This window comes from Silurus meridionalis, chromosome 29 (genome assembly GCF_014805685.1).
Source record: "Silurus meridionalis isolate SWU-2019-XX chromosome 29, ASM1480568v1, whole genome shotgun sequence".
Lineage (NCBI taxonomy): Eukaryota > Metazoa > Chordata > Actinopteri > Siluriformes > Siluridae > Silurus > Silurus meridionalis.
The window spans coordinates 9,192,163-9,216,579 of record NC_060912.1 but is presented as its reverse complement, the minus strand read 5'-3'; the positions used below and the strand labels follow the sequence as shown (position 1 = coordinate 9,216,579).

Below are 24,417 nucleotides of genomic sequence, written 5' to 3'. Positions count from 1 at the left end.
CGCCTGATTTTCTTTCTAACACAAGTTATAGCTACTGGATATGTTAATTCCTTTTAATTACATTCAAAGAACAGGATTTAAATCATGACTGACAGTTTGGAAAGTCTTTTATGCATGTTCATTTTGTTTCTATGCAACAAAAGGTAATTTAATGGTATGAGGATTTACTTTGACTCAAAAGAAACATAAAATGTACAAATTATATGGATTCTTTTCATTGAAAAATCCTCCCTTAGCATGAATAACAGCTTTGGACATTGAATTTCTCTAAATGTTCAGCTGAAATCCTTTGCCTCCTGTAAAACTTCCCAAAAGTGTTCCTCACTAGTTGGAAATTTCATCCAGTTAATCCCAGAGCAGTTTAATAGGATTCCTCCTGGAATGTTTAAAGGCTCTGGCATGGAGAATCTGGTGCTGGATCTGTGATGATCACAAATGCTCAGTAGCTCCTAGTTTTATAACCATAAATACTGTAGAAAGAACATTACTTATAATCTTATACTCCTGTACTCATGTTAGTTCTCTCTCTCCAGTGTTCTGTATTGTTGAAAGATTTATAATCACACTCTTGATGTCACCCAAATGAGGATGGGTTCCCTTTTGAGTCTGGTTCCTCTCAAGGTTTCTTCCTCATAACATCTATGGGAGTTTTTCCGGGTCACAGTCGCCATGGCTGCTCATCAGGATAAATACACACCATTCACCTTAACTGTTAAATTCTGTAAAGCTGCTTTGAGACAATGTCTGTTGTGGAAAGTGCTATAGAAATAAACTTGACTTGACTTGATTTAGATACGGTGACTAGGCAGGTCATTCTATAATAAATACTCCTGCTGACTGTTTGCTCCTTAAATAATGTTTACAGAGCTTGGATGAATGCTTCAGGTTTTTAGTTTCTTTGCTTCCTTGTTTTATGGTGAAGTTTGGTGATTGAACAGTCCAGATGGAATAACATGGCGATGAAGTATGGAATTGTAGCAATGTTGGTTCAGTATTCCTTTCCTTATTTAACCTACATGTATATAATGAGTTAAAATGTTCTCCAACTGAACGTTCTCCAAATATAAACAGAAACTTGTCAAGTGGAACATGACAGCTACATGAATTTCATCCAAAATACTGTTGTTGCCTAAAGCGACAGTCTGATGAAAATGGATGCCATTAAATTGCGCACGTCTCTTAACATCCATAAAAAAAACTTGGTTGTTTGTAAACTTTTGCCAGGCGCTGTATAGCAATGATTTGATGTCTTTTTTACAATGAAAAAAAAAAGGTAATGCAGATAGCTCTGAGAAAGAAATTAAAAAAAAAGAAAACACATCAGGATGTGTGGTGATATCTGCCTTCATACCGTATTCAGAATGAGTCATCAAGTGAATACCTTTAAACAGATGCCAAACACTCACTTATCACTTTCCGGCTCATCGTGACACTGTGCAGTGTGATAGTAACGTGATACTGTATGCACTCAATCTTAGGACAAATCGCGTTCCTAATTTAAAGCCGCGATATGAAGTGCACCGTTTTCTGCAATATGATGCAGATGCACACACATACACCAAGAAGTCCAAATGTCATTGTGTGTTAGAGGAAGGAGCCAACTAGGAAGCATAAGGCCTGCAGGATCAGCGTGTCTCCAGCAGGTGATAAATCTCGCCCTAAAGCTGAGGAATCAGATGACGGGTGAGACATTGGGTTGATGTGTATTTCAGGGACGCAACTGTTCTTCGGAAAGTCACGTTAAAGAGTTACGTATTTTAATCTGTGGTCTGTAAAAAACGTGGCACCTCAAAGGCCGACTGTGTAACCGTCGAAACATAAAAGTCATTTTGCAACAGTTTCGTGAGACGATCACAAGAGCAAATTTGACTATTTAAATGCCGAGTCGGCTGTCCTCTGATGAACACTCGGCTATTTGTATGCTGTTGATGAAGCCTTTTACCGTGTGTCATGCTGGGTCAGACACGCCCAGTTCAGGTGACTCTTTGTTCATCGGATCGGCGCTACACCATGTAGGATGCCTCTAAACGCTGGCATGCGTGCACCAAAACCCCACGCTCCCATGAGTCATCTAGATAAAATGCTAAATAGTGCACGAATCTGTCAGTGAGATACTCGTGATCAGATATTACTTGATCAAAGCCAAAGCCACACTGATATTAGACCTAATCATGGTCCTCATTTAAGATAGGTCAGATAATGTTCTTGTGTCTGGTCCACTGTAAACCAGGCAATTTTCAAAGCGCTGTTTCTCATCCACAAAGAAATATAAAAAAAAAATAAAGAAACTGACATTCAGTGGGTTTAAAAGCTTTAACATTATTTACATATATAATTTGTATTTTTTTGGTCTTATTTTTTATTTTTGTTAGATTTCTCAACTATGATTATGCTTTTTGCATTACAATTACACATTATTTCATAATTAAACAACTTAAACTGTATTTTTCATGCTACTGTCGATTAGAAAAACATTTACAATAAGTTTTACACACACACACACACACACACACACACACACACACACACTTACTTCACCTTTCTGCTAACTGAAAAAAAATCCCCCACAACATATGGTCCAACAGTTAGTTCCCGCAAACCAACAAACTTAAGACTGATATAGAGGCTCACACACACTTTATTTTGCTGAATCATCACTATACATGTACAGTATTTATTTACTCACTGTGTATTGATTGGTGCTTGCATTCTTACAATGTTCTTATATTGTGTTGTTGCACTAAATAGTGTTTGCACACACATGCACTTTATGTAATGTCCCATGTACTGTATTGGTCTGTTTGTTCTAGCAATTTCTGTAGTATCCTGGGTTAATTAATGCTGTTTTTTAGTTTAGATGTAGCACCTTGGTCCTAAAGGAACATTGTATTATTTGTCTATATACTGTATATCCACTTGAATTTAATCAAAAGTATAATTCTTTGCTTTGTGTTATTCAAAATCGTCCTTTTGGCCTAAAAAACAAGCTGCACTGAAATATCCCACATGAAATTCCCATTTTTTTGGTGTCACTCACCACTACAGTGGGTGAAATTTACGTCATGAGTTGTAATGATGATGGTTCTTAATAGAGTTATTCATACAGAACCTTGCATTAGCAATTTGCTAATACATCTGAGGGAAATGTTGATTTTCCTGACAGTTCTGTGCAATTCTGCCGTTATCTAAATGGTCTGCCTTAATTATTACCGAGGTTGTGATGCTCTCAAGGCCATAACTATTGTAAAGTCTGAATGCAGAACATCCTTGAGCTCTAAACCTCATCAAGACACATGCTGGAGCACATGCCAAGGAGAGCACATGGCCTTCTAGTCAAGCCTCAGAGACAAACGCAGACAGACAGCATTTGACGCAGCTTGTGCAGTGATTCTACCTGTGTGGATTTGTCTTTCATGCACGATGGGTAGAGCGCAGAGGGATCACGGGGCCACTGGCCGGTCAGGTACGGAGCAGTGATGGCGCCTAGAGAGGAAGTCCGTCTGATCCGCACCTGCTGGCCTTTTGACCTTTCAACTGTCAGAGAAAAGAAAAGAGAATGCAGTCAGAGGACAGGTGGAAGGATATGAACCAAAGGGAGCGGTATTATAAAAGAACAGCCGTCACACGATATCACCCTTTTATTGGGCCGACTGTGTTTAAATTGTGTCCTGTTTACAACACAGCTGTTAATCGTTAATCCGACAGGTGCAACAGATAAAACTTTATCACAAACGGTACTTTTGTTAACACTTTTAGCATATTTACCTCAAATCTATAGACATAAACTCAATATCTATTACACTGTATATTATTTCTATTGTTTATGCCAATACCACTCTGAGAATGCCTGATCTTGTCCGATCTTAGAAGCTAAGCAGGGTCGGGCCTGGTTAGCACTTGGATGGGAGGCTGCCTGGGAATTCCATGTGCTGTAAGCCCACTGCATTTCATTTCACAACAACAATAAAGTTTAATCTAATCCAATCTAATATAATCTAATCCAACCGTGTGAACTTCCTATAATAGTTCAACTAGATATACACAATATAATAACCACGTACAGTAAAGTGAGTGTAGGCATTTCACACTAACGTCACTAGTCCTCATCCCATTCGGGAGAAGACCGTTTTCAATTTTGGACAAATTTAAATGCATACAATATTTGCTTTATCCTGAATATGAAGCATATTCAGGGAACACTACACATGAGGAGGGAACGCTGTTTGGAACACCACATGCACTAATTTGCACCTGAAGTCACCTATGATGTTTTGTTTTAGAGAACCTGAAGGAACTAGATAAATACACCACATGGACAAAAGTTCTGTGATTCCTGAATTTTTCACCCGATTGTGGTTCTTCAACAAACTGTAACCACAAATTTGGAGACAGTGTTTTTGCAGTGGCTTGAACAAGATTTCTTGACTCCACGAAAATATTTTTTACATTTAAAATAGAAAATCTTGAGTTGCCTACTATAGAACTTTGACCTCATCCCTGTTGAACACATTTGAGATTAATTGGAATGCTGATCGCACCCCAGGCCTCCTCACTTCAACAACCTCAGGATCTGACTTTAGTAATACTTTTGTAGCTGAATGAACACAAGTCTCCACAAGCACACTCCAAAACATTGTGGAACATCTTCCCAGAAGAGTGGAGGTTATTATAACAGCAAATGGGGACTGAATGTGGAATGAGTTGTTCAAAAAGCACATAAACACAAACATCTTAACCTTTACAGCTTAGTTCTGTTATAATCCAAGCTGTTAAACTAAAATGTAGTAACAAAGTAATTTTTTGAAAAACACAATTCCATGATAATACCATAATGAATGATAAAAGGTTAGGCAATTAATCATTAATACCTACCATTAAAGCCCTAATACCTGTTATTAATATTTAATACCTCACACTTGCGTTGGCTGAACACAGAATGTCTTTTAAGATAAACACTAAAGAACTGAAGCCCACTCAGACTCTATGAGCAAAAGTACATCTACACCTGAAGCAACTCAACCCCGTCAAATCCATAGGCTCATGGGGGTAAAATGGGTCAAGGAATCAACCCAAATGTACAAACGCACCTCTTTGGAAATGAGAATATTCAATATTTATGCAATTCTGCCCCCATCCCCCCATTTCACTTTCTGCTAAAGGCATTTGCGTTAACAAATTGACACAAGATCTAATAGAAACTTGGTTTTATTATTAATCGGCTGCATGTACCATTCAAAAACATAAGGTCTGTGTTGATGGCAGTACACTTTAAAGAAGGCCTGGCCTCTGTGCGTGTCAGTTGCACAAGGGAGATAAGGGTTCTGTGCCTGTCAGTCCCAAAGCTATATAAAAGATCTCCAGTAAAGAATATGTAGACTGTATGCCCATCAGTCACATTAAAGGTGGTATAGCCTCTGTGCCCCTCAGTAGTGTTAAAGGAGGTGTAGACTGTATTTCCACCAGTCACATTAAATGTGGTGTAGCCTCTGGGTCCCTCAGTAGTGTTAAAGGAGGTGTAGACTGTATGCCCATCAGTCACATTAAAGGTGGTGTAGCCTCTGTGCCTGTCAGTAGTGTTAAAGGAGGTGTAGACTGTATGCCCACCAATCACATTAAAGGTGGTGTAGCCTGTGCCCCTCAGTAGTGTTAAAGGAGGTGTAGACTGTATGCCCACCAATCACATTAAAGGTGGTGTAGCCTCTGTGCCTGTCAGTAGTGTTAAAGGAGGTGTAGACTGTATGCCCACCAATCACTTTAAAGGTGGTGTAGCCTCTGTGCCTGTCAGTAGTGTTAAAGGAGGTGTAGACTGTATGCCCACCAGTCACATTAAAGGTGTAGCCTCTGTGCCTGTCAGTAGCATTAAACAGTATGTAGTCTCTGTGCCTGTAGGTCACTTTAAAGGAGGTGCAGCCCCTGTGCCTGTCAGTCACTTTATACAATTATAGCCCTTGTGCCTGTCAGGTGCCTTAAATGGGTGTGGTCTTTGTGTGTCTGTTAGTAGATTTTAAAAGGGGGCATGGTCTATGTCTCTGTCAGTCATATTCAGGGTGGTGTAGCCTCGTGACCTGTACTTTAGTTCCAGCAAACGTCTGGCCAACTGCTGAAGGCACAATGCTAAATAAAGCCTTTTGTTTTGACCCTCTTCATATCCCCCTGTTGACTGTTGAATTACATCACAGATCTCACTGTAGTCTGACAATGCAGGCTGTTTTAAGCTCAATGTCCTTCTGTCTTCTCAGCATCGCCTTCCCACTGCAATTATCCCATTGTTGTTACGTTTTTTTGGCGTGTGAACTCCGCCGCTGGGCGCTCATTATACAAAATCATAGTGCAGCTGCATTCAGAAGGGGATAGTGGGAGTTTTAAAACATCTCTTTTTCTGAGAGCAAAGAGAGAAGCAGTGACAGTTTTACATACAGCACCCTTGTGGATTGTGAATTCTTGAATACATTCCATTAAGTTTTCTACCCATTTGGCTCTTAATGAATAACAAGAACTCTCTGTGCTATACGACTCTTCCAAAATCCAACGTGCATAATCCAAAACTCAATCAGTCCAATAAGCATGCAGGCATAATCAGGCTAATCTTTATTAGCTCCATATGCATTCCATCATTAGAGTTCTTTAAACAGTGGCCATTTTAGAAGCAAAAAAAGCATAATTTAAGATGAAAACTAAGACACACTTACAGTCTGAAAGGTCGACGTGTGACTTTATGACACAGCATAGAAATTAGAGTGTTTCCATGACGACCTCGAGCGACTTTTGTGTTTTGTAGAATTATTTTGGAGACATTTTCCATCTTGGTGGTTATGAAAAAACAATTCTTTGTCGGGAACCAATTTTACTAGCAACTGATGAACGGTGCGATTCTGTTATGTATTTTCCACAGCACTGACTAGCTTGAGATGATCACACATGTTTAGAAATGTGTGGATGTTTCAGGTCGTTTTATAGAGCCTAAATGACCACTCTTTCAATATATAGTATATATCAAAATATACATATTGTATATATCGAAATTGTTGCCCAAAATATTAAATAAGACAAAACTTGAAATGTCTTGAAGTCCCTCTCCTTTTCATGTAATGTGGGCACACAATGTGGAGACACAAAATTAATGGTTCGGGATGTACCTCGGGTTTTTAAGTAACAATTTGGTTCGATTTTTGATACTCGCGTTATTAACGCAGTTTATTATTAACATTTTGTGAACAACTGGTTACATGCTTAAAACACTTTTTTAATAAGATGCTTGGTTAAGTAATATATAAAATGATATAAAATAACATTTTAATACAAACAAAATATATTAAAATAAAACAAATCTAATGAATGCAATGTACTTTTTATTATATTGATTAAATCGAATAAATTGGCACAAAGTAATTGGATTAAATACAATTAAATAAATGAAAAAATTGAATTAAACAGTTTACATTTGTTGGACCCTATTTGGGTACTACAGATATGTATGTAAGTGTGTTTTACATTTAAGATTAAATTTTCTAAAAAAATGTATCTACATAACTGCATTATTTATTTTTAGCATACTTTAACAAATGTCTTCATCATTCATTTACTTCCTCAATATGCAGAATTGTCAGGATTTTCTCCTTTTAAAAAAATTCTTGAAGCTGAACATAAAAAGCTAAAGAATCCATATAGCTAAACTGGCGTTAAAAACAAAATCAGAATTTTAGAACATACTACAAATCGTATTTCAGCACACAAAAAAATCGTATTTCCATTATGCCGTGAGTAGCCACAGTGACACTGCGCTAACTCTAGTTCCTTTTTATACCCCATTGCATAGCAGTGTATGTTTTCAAGTTAAATAATAATAAAAAAAAAAAATGTAAATAGAAAACACAGTGACACTGCACCCAAAGTGCGAGGCGGAGACTAAACAAACTTGTGCACCGAAACGAAAGCCCTGAACCAAAGCGGTACGATAAACGTCATCACTTCATAAATGCCTTTACCTATGCTGTCTCATTCCAGACATAATGCGATAAACACTGCCTGAAGGAGCAAAGTTGGAATAACAGCATGTGTCACGGCATGCACTCAAACTCTGGATCCTGTTACACACCACCTTTCAGTCAGGCTTAATTGACAGCCATAAAAATGTTGGGGATTTGTAGTAAATTCAATTAAAACACGGTCAGGAATGAATCCCAGACAGTTGGTGAAACGTGCATTACATCACATAGGTTTTTTTGGAACTCACGTAACATCAAAATGAATTGGATGAATCTGGTTTAAGGGAAATGGTGAAACCGCATGTTTGAGTTGTAGACTTGAGTCAAACTGGTCATGAACACGCATGACATTTGGTACCTAAGCTTCGGTGCTGGCTCTTTTTCACGACAGACCTTTTTTTTTTGTCCTGAGAGCAGATGGAGACACATGTCCCTGCCAGGACTCCTCTGTGGAAAGTGCAGTGTCTCACATTTCTGTCGTAAGTAGGTTTGCACACACTGTACTGGGGTTATAATGTGAGGCGGGTGACATTTAAGTAGATCTGTGCCCAGGCAAACAGAAAGAGAGAGCGTGGGTGAGCAGAGTGCTAGATGGCCCTGCGGCATTTGATCGCGTGGTTATTCACACCTCGAACAAAAACAACGTAGCTTTTTAGCAGATTAGCGCTCACAGAAACTCAATTGTGCCTATTTATAGGCAATCGAAATGATCGTTAGCTGTGGAACAAAAGGCAATTGTTCTTTACTATAGGACTGATCCAATAATAGTCTCAAGACGTATCGCTAGGATGGCAGATTTATTTATTTTACATGTATTTATAGATTCATAGATACATAGATACAACTTTATTGTTACTGAATAGTGCAGGTAAACGGCAACGAAATGCAGTTTGGCTTCTACCAGAAGTGCAAATAGTAGATTTTGGACAAATTGACAAGTGCAGACAAATATGCAAATATATGCACAGCATGAATGTGCATAAGCTGGTGAGCTAAGGGGCATGACACTGCTCCTGTGCACAAAGCACACTCCATGAAGACATGCTTTGCATGGGGTGGAATGGAAGATCTAATGCTTTAGAGCTCTGCTTTCATCCCTACTGAACACCTTCAGGATAAATATATACACTGACTGCACCCCCGGGCCTGTTCACCTCACCTACATCACTACCTGACTTTACTAACACCCTTGTGTCTGAATGAGCACAAATGTCCATAAACACACTCCAAAATCTAGAGTAACCTCTTTCCAGAGGAGTTGAGTAGAATTTTAAGATGAAATTTAGACTAAAATGTGGAATATGATGCTCAAAAAGCACATACCATACTTATAACCAGGTGTCTGGAAACTTTTGGCAATATAGCGTACATAGAAATGAGGATAATCTGAGATATACAATGTGAAAGAAAGATATAGAATGTGCAGAGTAGAGCAGAACTGCATGATGATGGATTACAGTGGTGGAAATGGTTCTAATTATTATTCAGTTATTAAACTATTGAACTCTAGTTTGATTGGTCACTTGAATTGAACGGTCAAGAACATAAAAGAATAGTAAAGAATGTCAGCTAAGACTGAATGGGTTCTGTTATTGAAAAGATATCAGAATAAAAAACCCATTAACTAAAATAAATAGGATAAATAATATTGTGGTAGCTCAGTAGGTAAGATATTTGCTTTCTGACCAGAAGGCTGTGAGTTCAAATCCCAGCATTACAAAGATCCCACTCCTGGAGCTTTAAGCAAGGCCTTTAACCATCAACAACTCATTTGTATAAATGAGATAATTATAAGTGGCTCTGGATAAGAGCGTCGGCTAAACGCTGTAAATGTAAATTACTGTACACGTTTCAATCATGTTAAAAAAATGAATCTGGATCCATGAACTTGAAGTGTTTTCTGGATACAAATTGTTGGTTCTGCCTTAGGCGATTATACAATGACTATTAGCAGTTATCATTGCTTCAAAATCTGCAAGGTTTTACTAACAAGAGAGTGTGGTCACGTTTAGGGAAGTGGATCTGGAAAGTAGGACAGGCTGTTTTGATCATTAAGCAACATGCAAATGTGAACTATTGCCCTCGAAAACATTGCGCAGTCTTCCAGCACGCGAACCAGCTCGGCCGGTTTCGGACAGTACGACACAACACAGTCTACTTCTGCAAAATCATAAGTGGGGGAAAAAAACAACTTTCACAAGGAGAGAAAACGCTGTAACCCACAATGCACTGCCAGGAACGGTCTGATATGTCAGCATTCTGGCATGTTCTAATCTCATCCACTGACATATAAATACTTCAGTCTGAATTCTTCAGCTCTTGTGATGAAGATCCAAGTCTCAAATCCTACACACTTTTCATCTGTTAAATCAGCTTATGAGTCACATTTGCTTTGTATTAGTATCTGACAGCAGAAATTCAATAAATTAAACACCTCACAAGTCAATAGTGTTAAAATGCTTAATTGTAAATACTTAATGCTTTGCAGTTTCTTGATAAACCAGACGTGTTAACAAAAGCGGATGTTTACAGACGTGTAAATCTAACTGAGCGATATTAGTATAGTAAGTATTAGTTGTTAGTACCGTAATTTCCGGACTATAAAGCGCACCCATATATTAGCCGCACCCACTGAATTTGACAAAGATTTTTATTTTGAACATAAATAAGCCACACCTGTCTATAAGCCTATAAGTGTCTACACTGAAACTAATGAACTTTACACAGGCTTTAACAAAAGACAGTGTCTGTTACACGGTGTAACGGGTGAAATATGTTACGCTTCTTTCAAGAGCAGAGCGGAATTTTGGGAATAGCCTGCCGCTACATTTTTCCAGTATTACTGCATGTGTGCAAGACCAAGGAATATGTCCTTATTATTTTCTGATGCTCATTTCTAAGTTTCTTTGACTAACACGTATTTATAAAAAATAAAAAAGCACGAGTTTTGGAAACCTGTCTGTGCTTATATGATTTCTGTTGCAACTGGAGTTAGCGACCTCTCCCTTCACCCAGACTCAACGCGTTACAATGGCTTGTATCTAAACAGTAGCCGACCAAGAAAATCAGTGTTCACTGTCTTTCTCCTTCCGTGGAAGTTTTTTCTCCCGATGCCGTGCAGCTCAGAACACAGGTGAGGTGCGTTTTTCGTTTCCGTTCGGAAATTTCATTGGTCTAATGTTATGGGGTTCAGTTTTTTGGCTTGAAGTTTGTAAAACCAGGAAAAACCAAGGAAAAATCCATATATTAGCCGCTTCGTTGTTTAAGTCGCGGGGTTCAAAACGTGGGGAAAAAGTAGCGGCTTATAGTCCGAGAAATACGGTAAGTAGCTAAATTGTCAGTATAGATAACATTACATTATGTAATTGAACACAGTGGTCAACTTCTCTATCGAGTTGGATGATGCAATGTAAAAAAAATGAGCTATGTAAATTTGGCTCATTGTTATTGTATGTAAATGAAACCATTCTATAGTTTTTCTTTCAAGCTAGCTAACATTTAAAAAAGTTGCCAGGTTTTTAGCTAATATATATCACACAATAAAAAACATCAAACAATATGCATTCTATGGACAAATGTATTGGAACCATGTTGATATTTCAAGCCAAGTGTGGTTGTATCCCAAACTGCCACAAAAGCGGTGTCTAAGTTTAAGTGAAGGGAAAATTGAAGGCTACCGCATCTTAAGATCTTAAGTGGCCTGCTATAGAGTTCTACATCTCAACCCTATCGAGCACCTTCAGGATGAATGTGAACGCTGACTGATTTTACAAACAATCCATAATCCAGTTAAACATCTTCCCAGAAGAGTGGAGCTTATTATAACAGCAAAGGTGGAATGAGATGTTTACAAAACACATACCAAGCTTATGGTCAGGTTTCCATATACCTTTGTTCAGATAGTGTATAATATAACCATGATTACACAGTTTTCAATATAGTAACATGATATGATACTACAGTGTGTGATTAAAATCAGTAGTCAAATTTGGTAGCGTTAACCCCAAAGAGAGCGAGCAAGAGAGAGAGAGAGAGAGAGAGAGAGAGAGAGAGAGCGAAAGAGAAAGATAGAAAGAGCGCACAACAAGGACAAGTAATAACTGGAAATGACTAATCTGTATACATATTTTTTACCCTAATGAAAATATCCTCTGGCCAAAAACTAAATAGAAGTGTTCATTACCATATCTAATAGATTTCGTTTGGTACATCAAACAAATCAGAGAAACGTGGTGACTGCAACTATTTAAAAAATCCTGAAGCATGAGTGAACACTGTTATTACATGTTAAGCAGAACAAGCACAAAATATAAAGACAAAACCTGAAAGTGGAAGCTGAAGGAACTTCACAAGCCATTTAAAATGTATTCATGTCCCTGTTCAGCATCATGCCAACACAAACAGCTTGTTATGACTGTCGATTCAGGGATTGTGCAGGGCCTGAGAGCTCGCGTTAATTAGGCCACGCAGCAAAATAACAGCCATGGCAACGCACAGTGAGCTCTCGGGCTTTTTCTTTAAAGCCGTGTCAACACTACTGATAAACTCTACACAATGCGGCTGATCTCAGCACGCAGTCTGATGCGGGTCCAAACGTCGACACGTTTACGGGTTACTCAATCGGATTAACGTGTCACTCCGAGCATTGTGCGTGACTCTGCCGCAGGTTCACGTCAGAAGAATTTGCATCACCAGCATGTGATCTCTGGGTTCATGAGCTAGTCACTGCTCTACTGTTCCAGTCGCAAAAAAAAAAAAAAAAAAAGGGTGCCTGGGTGTGAATACATCCTTACAATGCAGAATCCGCGATTCCGATTGGTCAAGATTCCGATTGGTTCTTTAACTAGCAGTTCTAACTACAGATAACAATGAATGTCTTGTTCTTATACTAACAGCTAATTCGATTCTAACAGGTAATAAGGCACTGTTTCTATAGTAATTGCTAAGTCTATAATAACAGCAAATCTTTCTGTCTACAGTAAAAGCAAATATAACAATTTCTAAAGTAACAGCAATTTTTTTTCTTTTATGTATTATCAGCAAAAAAAAAAAATCCCAGATTACACCGAATGCATTATTAAAACATTACGTAGTTGTTACTACCAATACAAAATCACACAGCTGTATAAATTGCCTCTGTGTGCTGTAGCATTACAAACTCCTTTCCATGGGACTAACACGCCCCAAAAACACCATACCAGCATGACAATGCTCCATTGCACAAAGCGTGAACCATGAAGATATGGTGTGAAGGTAGAAATGGAAGAACTGGAGTGACATGATCAAAGCCATGACCTTCTCAACCCTGATAAACCCTTTTTAGATGAACAAGAACTGGAGCTTCCTTGGTTCACCAAATATCACGTTATCTTGTAGCTGATTGACTTTAAAAAAAAAAAAAAAAAAAAAAGGCTTACTGAAAGAGTGGAGATTTACTATAACTGCAAAGGGGAATAAACATGGAATTAGATGTTCAAAAAGGACATACAGGTGTAAAGGAGAGATGTTTAGACCTGACCATTTACAGTTTGTTTGCAGTATTTGGCAGTTGCTTGTATCCAGAGTTAATGGGCAGTAATGGGCCACGTAGGGTCCAGGGGTGGAATATTGGTCTGGCTGGGATTTGAACTCACAACCTTCAGATCCAAAGTATAATGTTTTAACCGCTAAAACTTCCCCATACAGTGTCATATATATATATATATATATATATATATATATATATATATATATATATATATATATATATATATATACACACACACACACACACACACACACACACACACACACACACACACACACACACACACACAGGCATATAACTCATGAATTCACTATAGTTGATCACAAATGTTGAGCTCAGTAGCTCCTACTTTTATACCAAAGACTGTAGATAGAACATCACTTATAATCTTACACTCCAGTACTCATGTTAGTTCTCACTCTCCAGTGTTCTGTAGTGTTGAAAGATTTATGATCAAACTCTTGATGTCACCCAAATGAGGATGGGTTCCCCTTTTGAGTCTGGTTCCTCTCAAGGTTTCTTCCTCAAAAACATCTAAGGGAGTTTTTCCTTGCCACAGTCACCATCTGTTAATCAGGGATAAATACACACCATTCACCTTAACTGTTGATTTCTGTAAAGCTGCTTTGAGACAATGTCTGTTGTGAAAAGTGCTATAGAAATAAACTTGACTTGACTTTAGTGCATGGGATCTTCTTAAATATCTTTTTGTTAACCATATATGCAGTATACATTATAAATATATATTGAAGCCAAATATCACACTAAAAACCAAAACACAACACATTTGTGAACTGTTTTTTGATGTGTGTCTGACACCTAACTCTGTGGGAGCTGAACCCATGTGTGGCTTCACTACTACTTTTAGTAATATTATTTGCAAGTTCATGTGACAGAATTAAACCAGGACAGAGCACCACTTCTAGTCCACGAGCCTGGACATAAATATATTAACGTAAATAGCTCGTGTGATATGGTGTCAATACGGCGAAAGTCTTTGGAAGGACATTTATGGAAGGAGTCACAACTTTGTCACAGTCAAAGGCACAACTGTAACTGCTTTCCAACACAGCAAAGATCTAGAGATCAAGATGTAACTTGTTTCTAAATCACCACAGGAAAGATGCTGGTGGAGCTTTTTCTTTTTTTTGGCCCACCAACGCAAGATACAACGAGCTACTTGTTATCTTGGAGATAACTAGTTTTACTGGCATTCCAAAAAATCTATATGTAACTATAATTGGATAAAAAGTAATTAAATATTACATAGTAAAAACTACATTGAAACTGCTATAAAAAAAAACAACTTTCTGACAATCAGTTAAAGGTAAATGATAATCTTCAGGTAACAGTAGCTTCACTTCAGGCCTCATGCTGTTACATCACACTGGTACATCAAGCTGTTGTGGATTTTTATTTTATTTAACAGGACACCCATTCTTCATCAGAAACCAATCTCAAAGAACACTGCATGTATCGTTCACAAAAAAGTCAATCCAGTGTTTCATTCACTCTCAGACCTGCCACAGTGATGATATTTTAGCTGTCTGATGAGTTATTTATTATAAACGTTATCACGATGACGTAATTGCGATATAATTACCCATTCTGACCTTCTGGTCAACTGTACAAGCATTGCAGTGTAGAAATCTACATACTCAGCAGTTTATCAACAAGGAGCCCACGGTGTTCTGATCATTTTGTCAAAATGGCAAAAAGAGAGAGAGAGAGAATGAGTGACAGAGGGAGGAGTGATCTCATACTCAGCTAATTAAAGAAATACATATATTTTAGAAATAAACATTTAGACTTAATAATATTATTAACAACAAAAATACATTTTTCTTTCTTTCTTTTTAAATATTATAAAAAAATTTTTTTGAATTAACATAAAAAATAAACCAAAAAATTGTCTTGTCAATTGTAAGTAGAATTTTTTTTTTGTTGTTTTTTTTAAATCGTTGAACAAAGTTACTGAACTGAAAACCCAAAAGATCTGATATGAGCGTGTTAAACGATACTGTATCTTCATGCAGCTGGCTGTGCGTTCGGGGGCAATGTCATGGTGGAAAATGTCATGCGAGCACATCCAAAGGCATTTTCTATACAAATATTTGCCAACTTTGTGGTAACAGTTTTGAAGAAGACCCACATGAGAGGAAAAGTCAAGTGTCCCAATACTTTAGTCCATATAGTGCAGAGACGTCGGGCCTGTGATCTCTAAATTGGCCATGCCATATATTAGAAGAAAAAAAAAAAAGAAAAAAAAAAAAAAATGGAGGGGGGTTTGTGGCATTTAAAAAAAATGTAAATAAAAAATAAGGTTCAGCTGCATGTGTCTTATTAGAGATCACTGATATTTGGATTAGACACTGAATTCTACTTTACAATAAACTGGATTGTTTCTTATTGTACTATAAATTCCACTAAACTGGAAAATCAGATTACAGCGTCATGCTTTCTACTTATTTTTAAATTATAAAATCATAAACGAGAAGAATAATAAATTATATAGAATATATAGAATAATAAATAATCATTATTACATTAAATATCAGGGTAATAATATTATTAGATTATTAATAAACTAATATAATTTATTGGTAAAATAATACTAAATAATATCAGGAAATGTTCCAACTGCTTAAATAAAAAATACCAAAATGTAATTCTTCATTAGGAGTTAAATCCAGATTGAGCAACAAGTCGAAGCTGGAAAGGCAAAATGTTTTGTATCGTGCTACAACACATTCACACTTTTTTAAGTTGCCTTTATCGAACTAACACAGGATCCCAACCTAATGATCCGGCTAATAAGATGGTCATATATATTTAACTCTGGAGATGATGAACCTGCCTGAGGATCACTGCTGGGATCTGAACTCGTAGACCCCCAGCAACTGTAACCTCAGTCTGGAGTGGGTGTGATAACAGTTCAGTGCAGAGTCGCCCTTTTGTCGCCTCGCTCTCGCATTGCTGTTAACACGCAGATATAAAGAGTTATCGCTGCGTTCGAGCCCACCAGTGAATCAGCACGTACAAGAATCTGTTAGCACAAAGAGAAAACAAGCGTGTGAAGAAGAAACGGCCGTGTAAATCCTCAGCAAATAATGAGGCTGACCCTGTTAGGACTTTCTATGAGCTTGTATACTGAACAGTGCTGGGAAATATGATCTCAATCATCAACTGCATCACTTTTCTGTTAGCTTTAATACAATATCTATTGACATAATCGCTATTTTGTGTTTTGTGTATTTGTCTTGCGTTGTCTTTGCACTGTTTGCACATGATGCACGTTATGTGGTGAGGACACTAGTCCTCAGCTCTGTGTTTTCTGAGATTGTTGTTGTATGCAGCACCAGGGTTTAGGAGGAACGTTGTTTCATTTCACTGTGTACTGCGTCAGCTATATATGGTTGAAATGGCAATAAAAGCTTCTTGATTTGACTTGATAATTACACCTGGCTTAAAGATTTAATGTTAAAATTGTGTGAATAATATAAAATTGTAAAAAGAAACTAAAAAAAAAACAACCTTTTCCTGTCTAAAATATCTTTCTATAAACTTTTACTTTTAATTTAAATATGTAAATTTGTTGACATGCTGAAAAATGCAATGCAACTGTTTTACTGGAGGCTTATTAGCCACAATATACATTTACATCTATGTGGAGGAAAATAAAAGGCAATTTGGGAGTCATTCATGTGGAAAATTTCAACACAATTATATATATATATATATATATAAAATATGTAAATATATGTAAATATATGTAAATATATGTAAATATATGTAAATACACCTGTGTATAAATTTGCCACAGTTGTACATACACTTCCCATATTCTAAATATTTATATTCCACATTCTTTGCCTTACACACATCTTGCACTAATATAACTTCTTACATATGTTCATATACATGTTTAGATATATTCTTAGTGTACTTGCTGACAGATCCTGCACATTTTACCTTTATATATATTTCTTCCTACATTTTTCACTGCCATACATATTTATTTGCTGTAGTTTCATCCACTTATATATTACATGCTGACCCATCTATCCATCCATTCATCCATCCATCCAGGCCATATTCAGCAATAAAAATATAAAGAACAGGAAACATATTCTATAGAAAATGTCAAATTTTTTGGCAATTACATCATCATATTCCTCAGCCTTATATACTGAGATCCTCCATATTTATAAGTAATATATACATATTTTAATAAGCTCCTTCTCCTCATCAATTATTCTCCTGCTTCCTGCATTTCTGAGATGCCAATTTTTCTGCTATTATTTGAATAATTTGTAGTTTTTATCATATGCTAGCTGTATTTTTCCATTTCCACCTCCGTTCTGATGTTTTGCACATCACCCACGATTCCTTTGTGGTGCCAGATTGGAATTCTTCTCGTCCAGGTTTCAGAGCGATGCAGCGGTGCTTTAATCCTCTCTCTGTTCAGCGCTTTCACCCCCTAACCTTCGAAAAACATCTTCATTACGTGCAACGTACGGTTCTTCTTTCCTACCTCGTGTGCCTTCGATCGTTTCTGCCCGAAAGAATCTTGAATCCGAAAGCGAAGCATGCTAATGCACCAGGCCTGATCAATTACACCCTATTAGCTTCACCATGCTTGTGGTGCTCATCGATTCTGCCCTTATTATCCAGCAGGCCTACGCATGGGAAAACGATATGACGAGTGCGTGCGGCTCGATCGCTCGGCTGGCTGGAGGGAACAGCCGAGAAGAGCTGCTGCTGAGGGATTTATAGTTTAATGACCTCATGCATGAGCGCAGGCTCGGGAAAAATCGTTGTACAAGTGCAGAGGAACATTAGTTACCTGATGGAAGAGAGGGCGTGACGTGATGGCATGAGTTTCAGGCTGACACGGCAGAGCGGAGAGTCTACTGTGTACTGCTTAGAGTTTACTGTTTACTCCTTAACGTTTACTGTTTACGGATTAGTGTTTATTACTGGGTGATTAGTGCTTAGTGTTTATTGGCTAGTGTTTAGTGCTTAGTGTTTATTACTTAATTAGTGTTTAGTGTCTAGGGCGTAGTGCTTAACATCTAGTGCTTACTGTTTGGTGCTTTGTGTGGTGTCTAGTGCTCAGTGTCTAGTGATTACTGCTTGGTATTTAGTGCTTAGTGTTTAGTGCTTGGTGTTTGCTGTATAGTGCTCAGTGTCTAGTGATTACTGCTTGGTATTTAGTGCTTAGTGTTTAGTATCTAGTGCTTGGTGTTTAGTGTGTGGTGTCTAGTGCTTAGTGTCTAGTGATTACTGCTTGGTATTTAGTGCTTAGTATCTAGTGCTTGGTGTTTAGTGCTTAGTGTTTACTGTATAGTGCTCAGTGTCTAGTAATTACTGCATGGTATTTAGTGCTAAGTATCTAGTGCTTGGTGTTTAGTGCTTAGTGTTTGCTGTCTAGTGCTTAGTGTCTAGTGATTACTGCTTGGTATTTAGTGCTTAGTGTTTAGTGCTTGGTGTTTGCTGTATAGTGCTTATTGTCTAGTGATTACTGCTTGGTATTTAGTGTTTAGTGCTTGGTGTTTGCTGTATAGTGCTCAGTGTCTAGTGATTACTGCTTGGTGTTTAGTGATTAGTGTTTGCTGTATAGTGCTTAGTGTCTAGTGACTACTGCTTGGTGTTTAGTGCTTGGTGTTTGCTGTATAGTGCTCAGTGTCTAGTGATTACTGCTTGGTATTTAGTGCTTGGTATTTAGTGCTTGGTTTTGCTGTCTAGTGCTTAGTGTCTAGTGATTACTGCTTGGTGTTTAGTGCTTGGTATCTAGTGCTTGGTTTTGCTGTATAGTGCTTAGTGTCTAGTGATTACTGCTTGGTATTTAGTGCTTAGTGTTTAGTGCTTGGTGTTTGCTGTATAGTGCTCAGTGTCTAGTGATTACTGCTTGGTGTTTAGTGCTTAGTATCTAGTGCTTGGTGTTTAGTGCTTAGTGTTTGCTGTATAGTGCTTAGTGTCTAGTGATTACTGCCTGGTATTTAGTGCTTAGTGTTTAGTATCTAGTGTTAAGTGTCTAGTGATTACTGCTTGGTATTTAGTGCTTAGTATCTAGTGCTTGGTGTTTGTGGTATAGTGCTTAGTGTTTAGTGATTACTGCTTGGTATTTAGTGCTTAGTGTTTGGTGTTTGCTGTATAGTGCTCAGTGTCTAGTGATTACTGCTTGGTGTTTAGTGATTAGTGTTTGCTGTATAGTGCTCAGTGTCTAGTGATTACTGCTTGGTGTTTAGTGCTTGGTGTTTGCTGTATAGTGCTCAGTGTCTAGTGATTACTGCTTGGTATTTAGTGCTTGGTATTTAGTGCTTGGTTTTGCTGTCTAGTGCTTAGTGTCTAGTGATTACTGCTTGGTGTTTAGTGCTTGGTATCTAGTGCTTGGTTTTGCTGTATAGTGCTTAGTGTCTAGTGATTACTGCTTGGTATTTAGTGCTTAGTGTTTAGTGCTTGGTGTTTGCTGTATAGTGCTCAGTGTCTAGTGATTACTGCTTGGTGTTTAGTGCTTAGTATCTAGTGCTTGGTGTTTAGTGCTTAGTGTTTGCTGTATAGTGCTTAGTGTCTAGTGATTACTGCCTGGTATTTAGTGCTTAGTGTTTAGTATCTAGTGTTAAGTGTCTAGTGATTACTGCTTGGTATTTAGTGCTTAGTTTGTAGTGCTTGGTGTTTGTGGTATAGTGCTTAGTGTTTAGTGATTACTGCTTGGTATTTAGTGCTTAGTGTTTGGTGTCTAGTGCTAAGGGTCTAGTGTTTAGTGTCTAGTGATTACTGCCTGGCATTTGGTGGTTGTGGTTTAGTATTTATAGATTGGTGTTAAGTCATTGGTGTTTAGTGTCTGAACCTTAGTGTTAAGTGATTGGTATCTGGTACTTGGTGTTTACTCCTTAGTGTTTAGTGTCTAGGGCGTAGTATCTAGTGTTTAATGTTTAGAGTCTATTGATAAGTGATAACTGGTTACTGTGCGCTCTTGAATGCTTGGTTTTTAATCTTTACTGTTTAATGAGTTTATTATTTTGTGTTTGGTGTTCAGAGTTTAACGTCTAATGTTTACAGTTTTGTGCTTTTGGAAATCTTTTTGGCTGCCGAGAAAGCTTTCCCGCACTGCTTGGTGTTTAAATTTTAAGGTTCATTTCTTAGTGTTTAGTGCTTAGGATTTAGGTTAGTTTAGATTAGGATTTTGTACAGTAAGTGGTTTATTTTTTTTACATTTTTGTTACTGAGGTGGTACTCCTTAACTGTACACCATTTCTACATGTAGTGTTTATGTTTTACCTTGAAAAACTGATCGTATTGCACCTTTAAAGCAGTAAAAAAAGGTAATATGGTGAAAGTATGTTCCCTAAATCCTGAAAAAAAAACGGCTCGGAAAACATGCTGAAAGTAAAAGAGGCTTGGAAAAGTACAGTTTAGTACGTTTAGAAAGTTTCCTTCGGGGGGGAATTGCAGATTAACTCGCACTGTGTGAAGACAGGAAGAGCACAAAACAGTCCTTGAGTAAAGTGTATAATGGCACCAATCAGGCAAATACGACCTCACAATGAGAACCTAACACGTTCAGAGCGAATCCAGACTAATCTGTTTTCCGCTGAAACGCGGCCTGAAGCCCACGGGGAGCTCGGAGTGAAAGATATCGACTGTGTGAGAGGCCGATCTGATGCTGTGTGTGGCTGCCGTTTCAGATGAGATCACCTCGGTAGGCCACGTGACGGAACAGCAACGACTGCAGCGCTGTGTGGGAGCGTCTCACGGCCAGCTGACCCTCACGGTCACGTACCAAAGATAACAGCTTCCTACCACTATGATTAACTAACCTTTAATTGTGGTTTATTGTATTATTATTATATAGTAGTGTGTGTGTGTGTATGTGTGTGTGTATATACATATACATATACATATATATATATATATATATATATATATATATATATATATATATATAGTATAAATAAAATTTTTATCATAAAATGTATGCATAGATTAATTATTTTAATGTATGCATAGACTAATTAGCATAATGTATGCATATATTAATTGATCATAATTAATCATGACTAAATAATGATTTATATCATTATCAAATATCGCATCATTTATAATTTTTCATATATATTAAAGACTTTTCAAACGTTATAATACAGTGGTCCGCTAATTTTGGACGCAATGGTAGCCCTTATGGTACTTTAGTGAATTTATCTAGACATTATTGTCACTTTAATACAATAATGTGTTTTTAAAAAATTTATGACGTTTGTTAGTTAAAAACATCGTTTAAAATGTTATTCCTAACGTTCCTGAACATTCGTTCCGGCTTCGGATTCCCGTGACTTGTAAGATAATCCGTGACTTGCTGTTAGTTCTTTTTCTCTCACGTGAAAAATACACAACGTTAATAAAAATCCAGGAAACACACATAAGCACAACCCGAAGCACTGACGCTCTTCTTCATGCTCAGCATCTAAAACCCTTTATAATCTTTCAGCACACAAATGATCATGTATTCAACCTTGTTGTAAAATCAACCTGTGATCTGCTTTACAGCCTGATGAATTCACCAGATTCTGTCCAATCACAACATCAGATTCTCCTTTTTTCGCTACTCGTCACAAAAGCAGGATTGGAACAGGCAACATATTTATTCTGAACATTCAAAATGCACACAAAATAACCCACTGAGAAACGTGTGTGTAAACCAACACCAGGTTTAAGCTCACGCTGCCAAGAAATACTGCTTAGTGTTTAGTGTTTAAGGCTTATTGTCTTAGTCCATAGATTCTAGTATTTAGTATATAGTGTCTAGTGCTTAGTGTTAAGTGTCTATTCCTCAGTGTTTAGTTCTCAATGTCTAATGCTTAGAACTTAGTGTCTAGTGTGTAGTATTTAATGTCTAGTGTGTAGTATTTAGTGTCTAGTGTGTAGTATTTAATGTCTAGTGTGTAGTATTTAGTGTCTAGTGTGTAGTATTTAATGTCTAGTGTGTAGTATTTAGTGTCTAGTGTGTAGTATTTAGTGTCTAGTGTGTAGTATTTAGTGTCTAGTGTGTAGTATTTAATGTCTAGTGTGTAGTATTTAGTGTCTAGTGTGTAGTATTTAATGTCTAGTGTGTAGTATTTAGTGTCTAGTGTGTAGTATTTAATGTCTAGTGTGTAGTATTTGGTGTCTAGTGTGTAGTATTTAATGTCTAGTGTGTAGTATTTAGTGTCTAGTGTGTGTAGTATTTAATGTCTAGTGTGTAGTATTTAGTGTCTAGTACTTAGTCCTTAGTGTCTAGTGTGTAGTATTTAGTGTCTAGAAACTAGTCCTTAGTGTTTAGTGCTTAGTATTTAGTGTCTACTAACGAATCCTTAATGTCTAGTAACTAGTACTCAGTGTCTAGTGCTTAGTATTTAATGTCTAAAGCTTAGTATTTAGTGTCTGCTTAGTTTTTAGTGTCTAGTGCTTAGTCCTAAGTGTCTAGAAGCTAGTCCTTAGTGTCTAGTGTGTAGTATTTAGTGTCTAGTGCTTAGTATTTAGTGTCTAGTGTTTAGTCCTTAGTGTCTAGTAACTAGTCCATAGTGCCTAGTGCTTAGTATTTCATGTCTAGTGCTTAGTCCTTAGTGTCTAGTAGCTAGTCCTTAGTGTTTAGTGCTTAGTATTTAGTGTCTACTAACTAGTCCTTAATGTCTAGTAACTAGTCCATAGTGTCTAGTGCTTAGTCCATAGTGTCTAGTGCTTAGTATTTAGTGTCTAGTGCTTAGTACTTAGTGTCTAGTAACTAGTCCATAGTGCCTAGTGCTTAGTATTTCATGTCTAGTGCTTAGTCCTGAGTGTCTAGTAGCTAGTCCTTAGTGTTTAGTGCTTAGTATTTAGTGTCTACTAACTAGTCCTTAATGTCTAGTAACTAGTCCATAGTGTCTAGTGCTTAGTCCATAGTGTCTAGTGCTTAGTCCCTAGTGCTTAGTATTTTGTGTCCAGTCGCTTAGTCTTTAGTGTCTAGTAACTAATCTTTAGTGTTTAGTGCTTAGAGTCTAGTGCTTAGTCCTTATTGTCTGCAAACTAGTCCAGTGTTTAGTGCTTAGTGCTCAGTCCTTAGTGTCTAGTGCTTAGTGTTTAATGCTAAGCATTAGTCTTTAGAGTCTACTGCTTAGTGCTTAATGCATAATGGCCCCTGTTTACTGTTTAGTGTTTAGTTTCTAGTGCTTAATGAATAAAATCCCTCCTGATGCTTTAACACAACACACAGCACAATCATCTGCATGTCAGCCAACACATGGAAAATAAATATCAGAGGCCCGGCATCTAGAAGCCCTTACTAATAAATAAATAAATAAATAAATAAAAACACCATGCTGTTACATAAACATGCATGCAGTTCAGCTAGTGGGTTATTTTGGGATTTGATGGAGGATGATGTCACACTCTCAGTTCACCTTTCACAGGAGCTGAACCCTGTATCATCAGGGCAGCTGGCACAAAGAGCTTCAAATGAAAGGAAAAGAAAAGGAAATGAAAAGCCAGTTCATATTTTGAGCACTGATAATGATTAAGACTGCTGCTGTGAGAAAATAAACACACCCTCACACCATAAGGCCATGATGGTTTCTTTTTCTAGGTTGCATGCAATATGCAATATGCAGCACGCGCCCTGGGTTTGCATTATTATTATTATTTTATTATTATTATTTTATTATTATTACATGCTGTATGTTTTTATGTCATCCCGATATTAAAAGAAATCCTACCGAATCGGCTTTGTCGCGTGCACTGCTGGGTTCGGATGCAGACTCACGGTTCGGTCCGGTTTCATTAGCCGTCCCTTTTTTTTTTTTTTTTTTGCAATAATTACTCAGCAAAGCTTGCTAATGTTTACATGGCTAACGCTAAGCTAGCTTAGCCAGGCTGTGGAATATGGAAAGG

General features: G+C 37.4%; 1 protein-coding gene, 1 long non-coding RNA gene and 1 pseudogene across 2 annotated transcripts in view; 1 reads left to right on the top strand and 2 right to left on the bottom strand.

Annotated features, from left to right (window-relative positions):
- The window catches only part of glcci1a (glucocorticoid induced 1a), a 44,917-nt gene that overhangs the window by 17,946 nt on the left and 2,554 nt on the right, over positions 1–24,417 (bottom strand). The window contains 1 exon segment of the mRNA XM_046844443.1: positions 3,395–3,534. Coding sequence (XP_046700399.1) covers positions 3,395–3,534 — 140 coding nt within the window.
- LOC124382299 lies at positions 3,820–3,938 on the top strand (annotated as a pseudogene).
- On the bottom strand, positions 22,756–24,278 carry LOC124382252. Its single transcript, XR_006925002.1, has 3 exons — positions 24,243–24,278; positions 24,076–24,145; positions 22,756–23,979 (listed from the first exon to the last, which is right to left on the bottom strand). It is a non-coding gene; the product is annotated as an uncharacterized LOC124382252 (long non-coding RNA).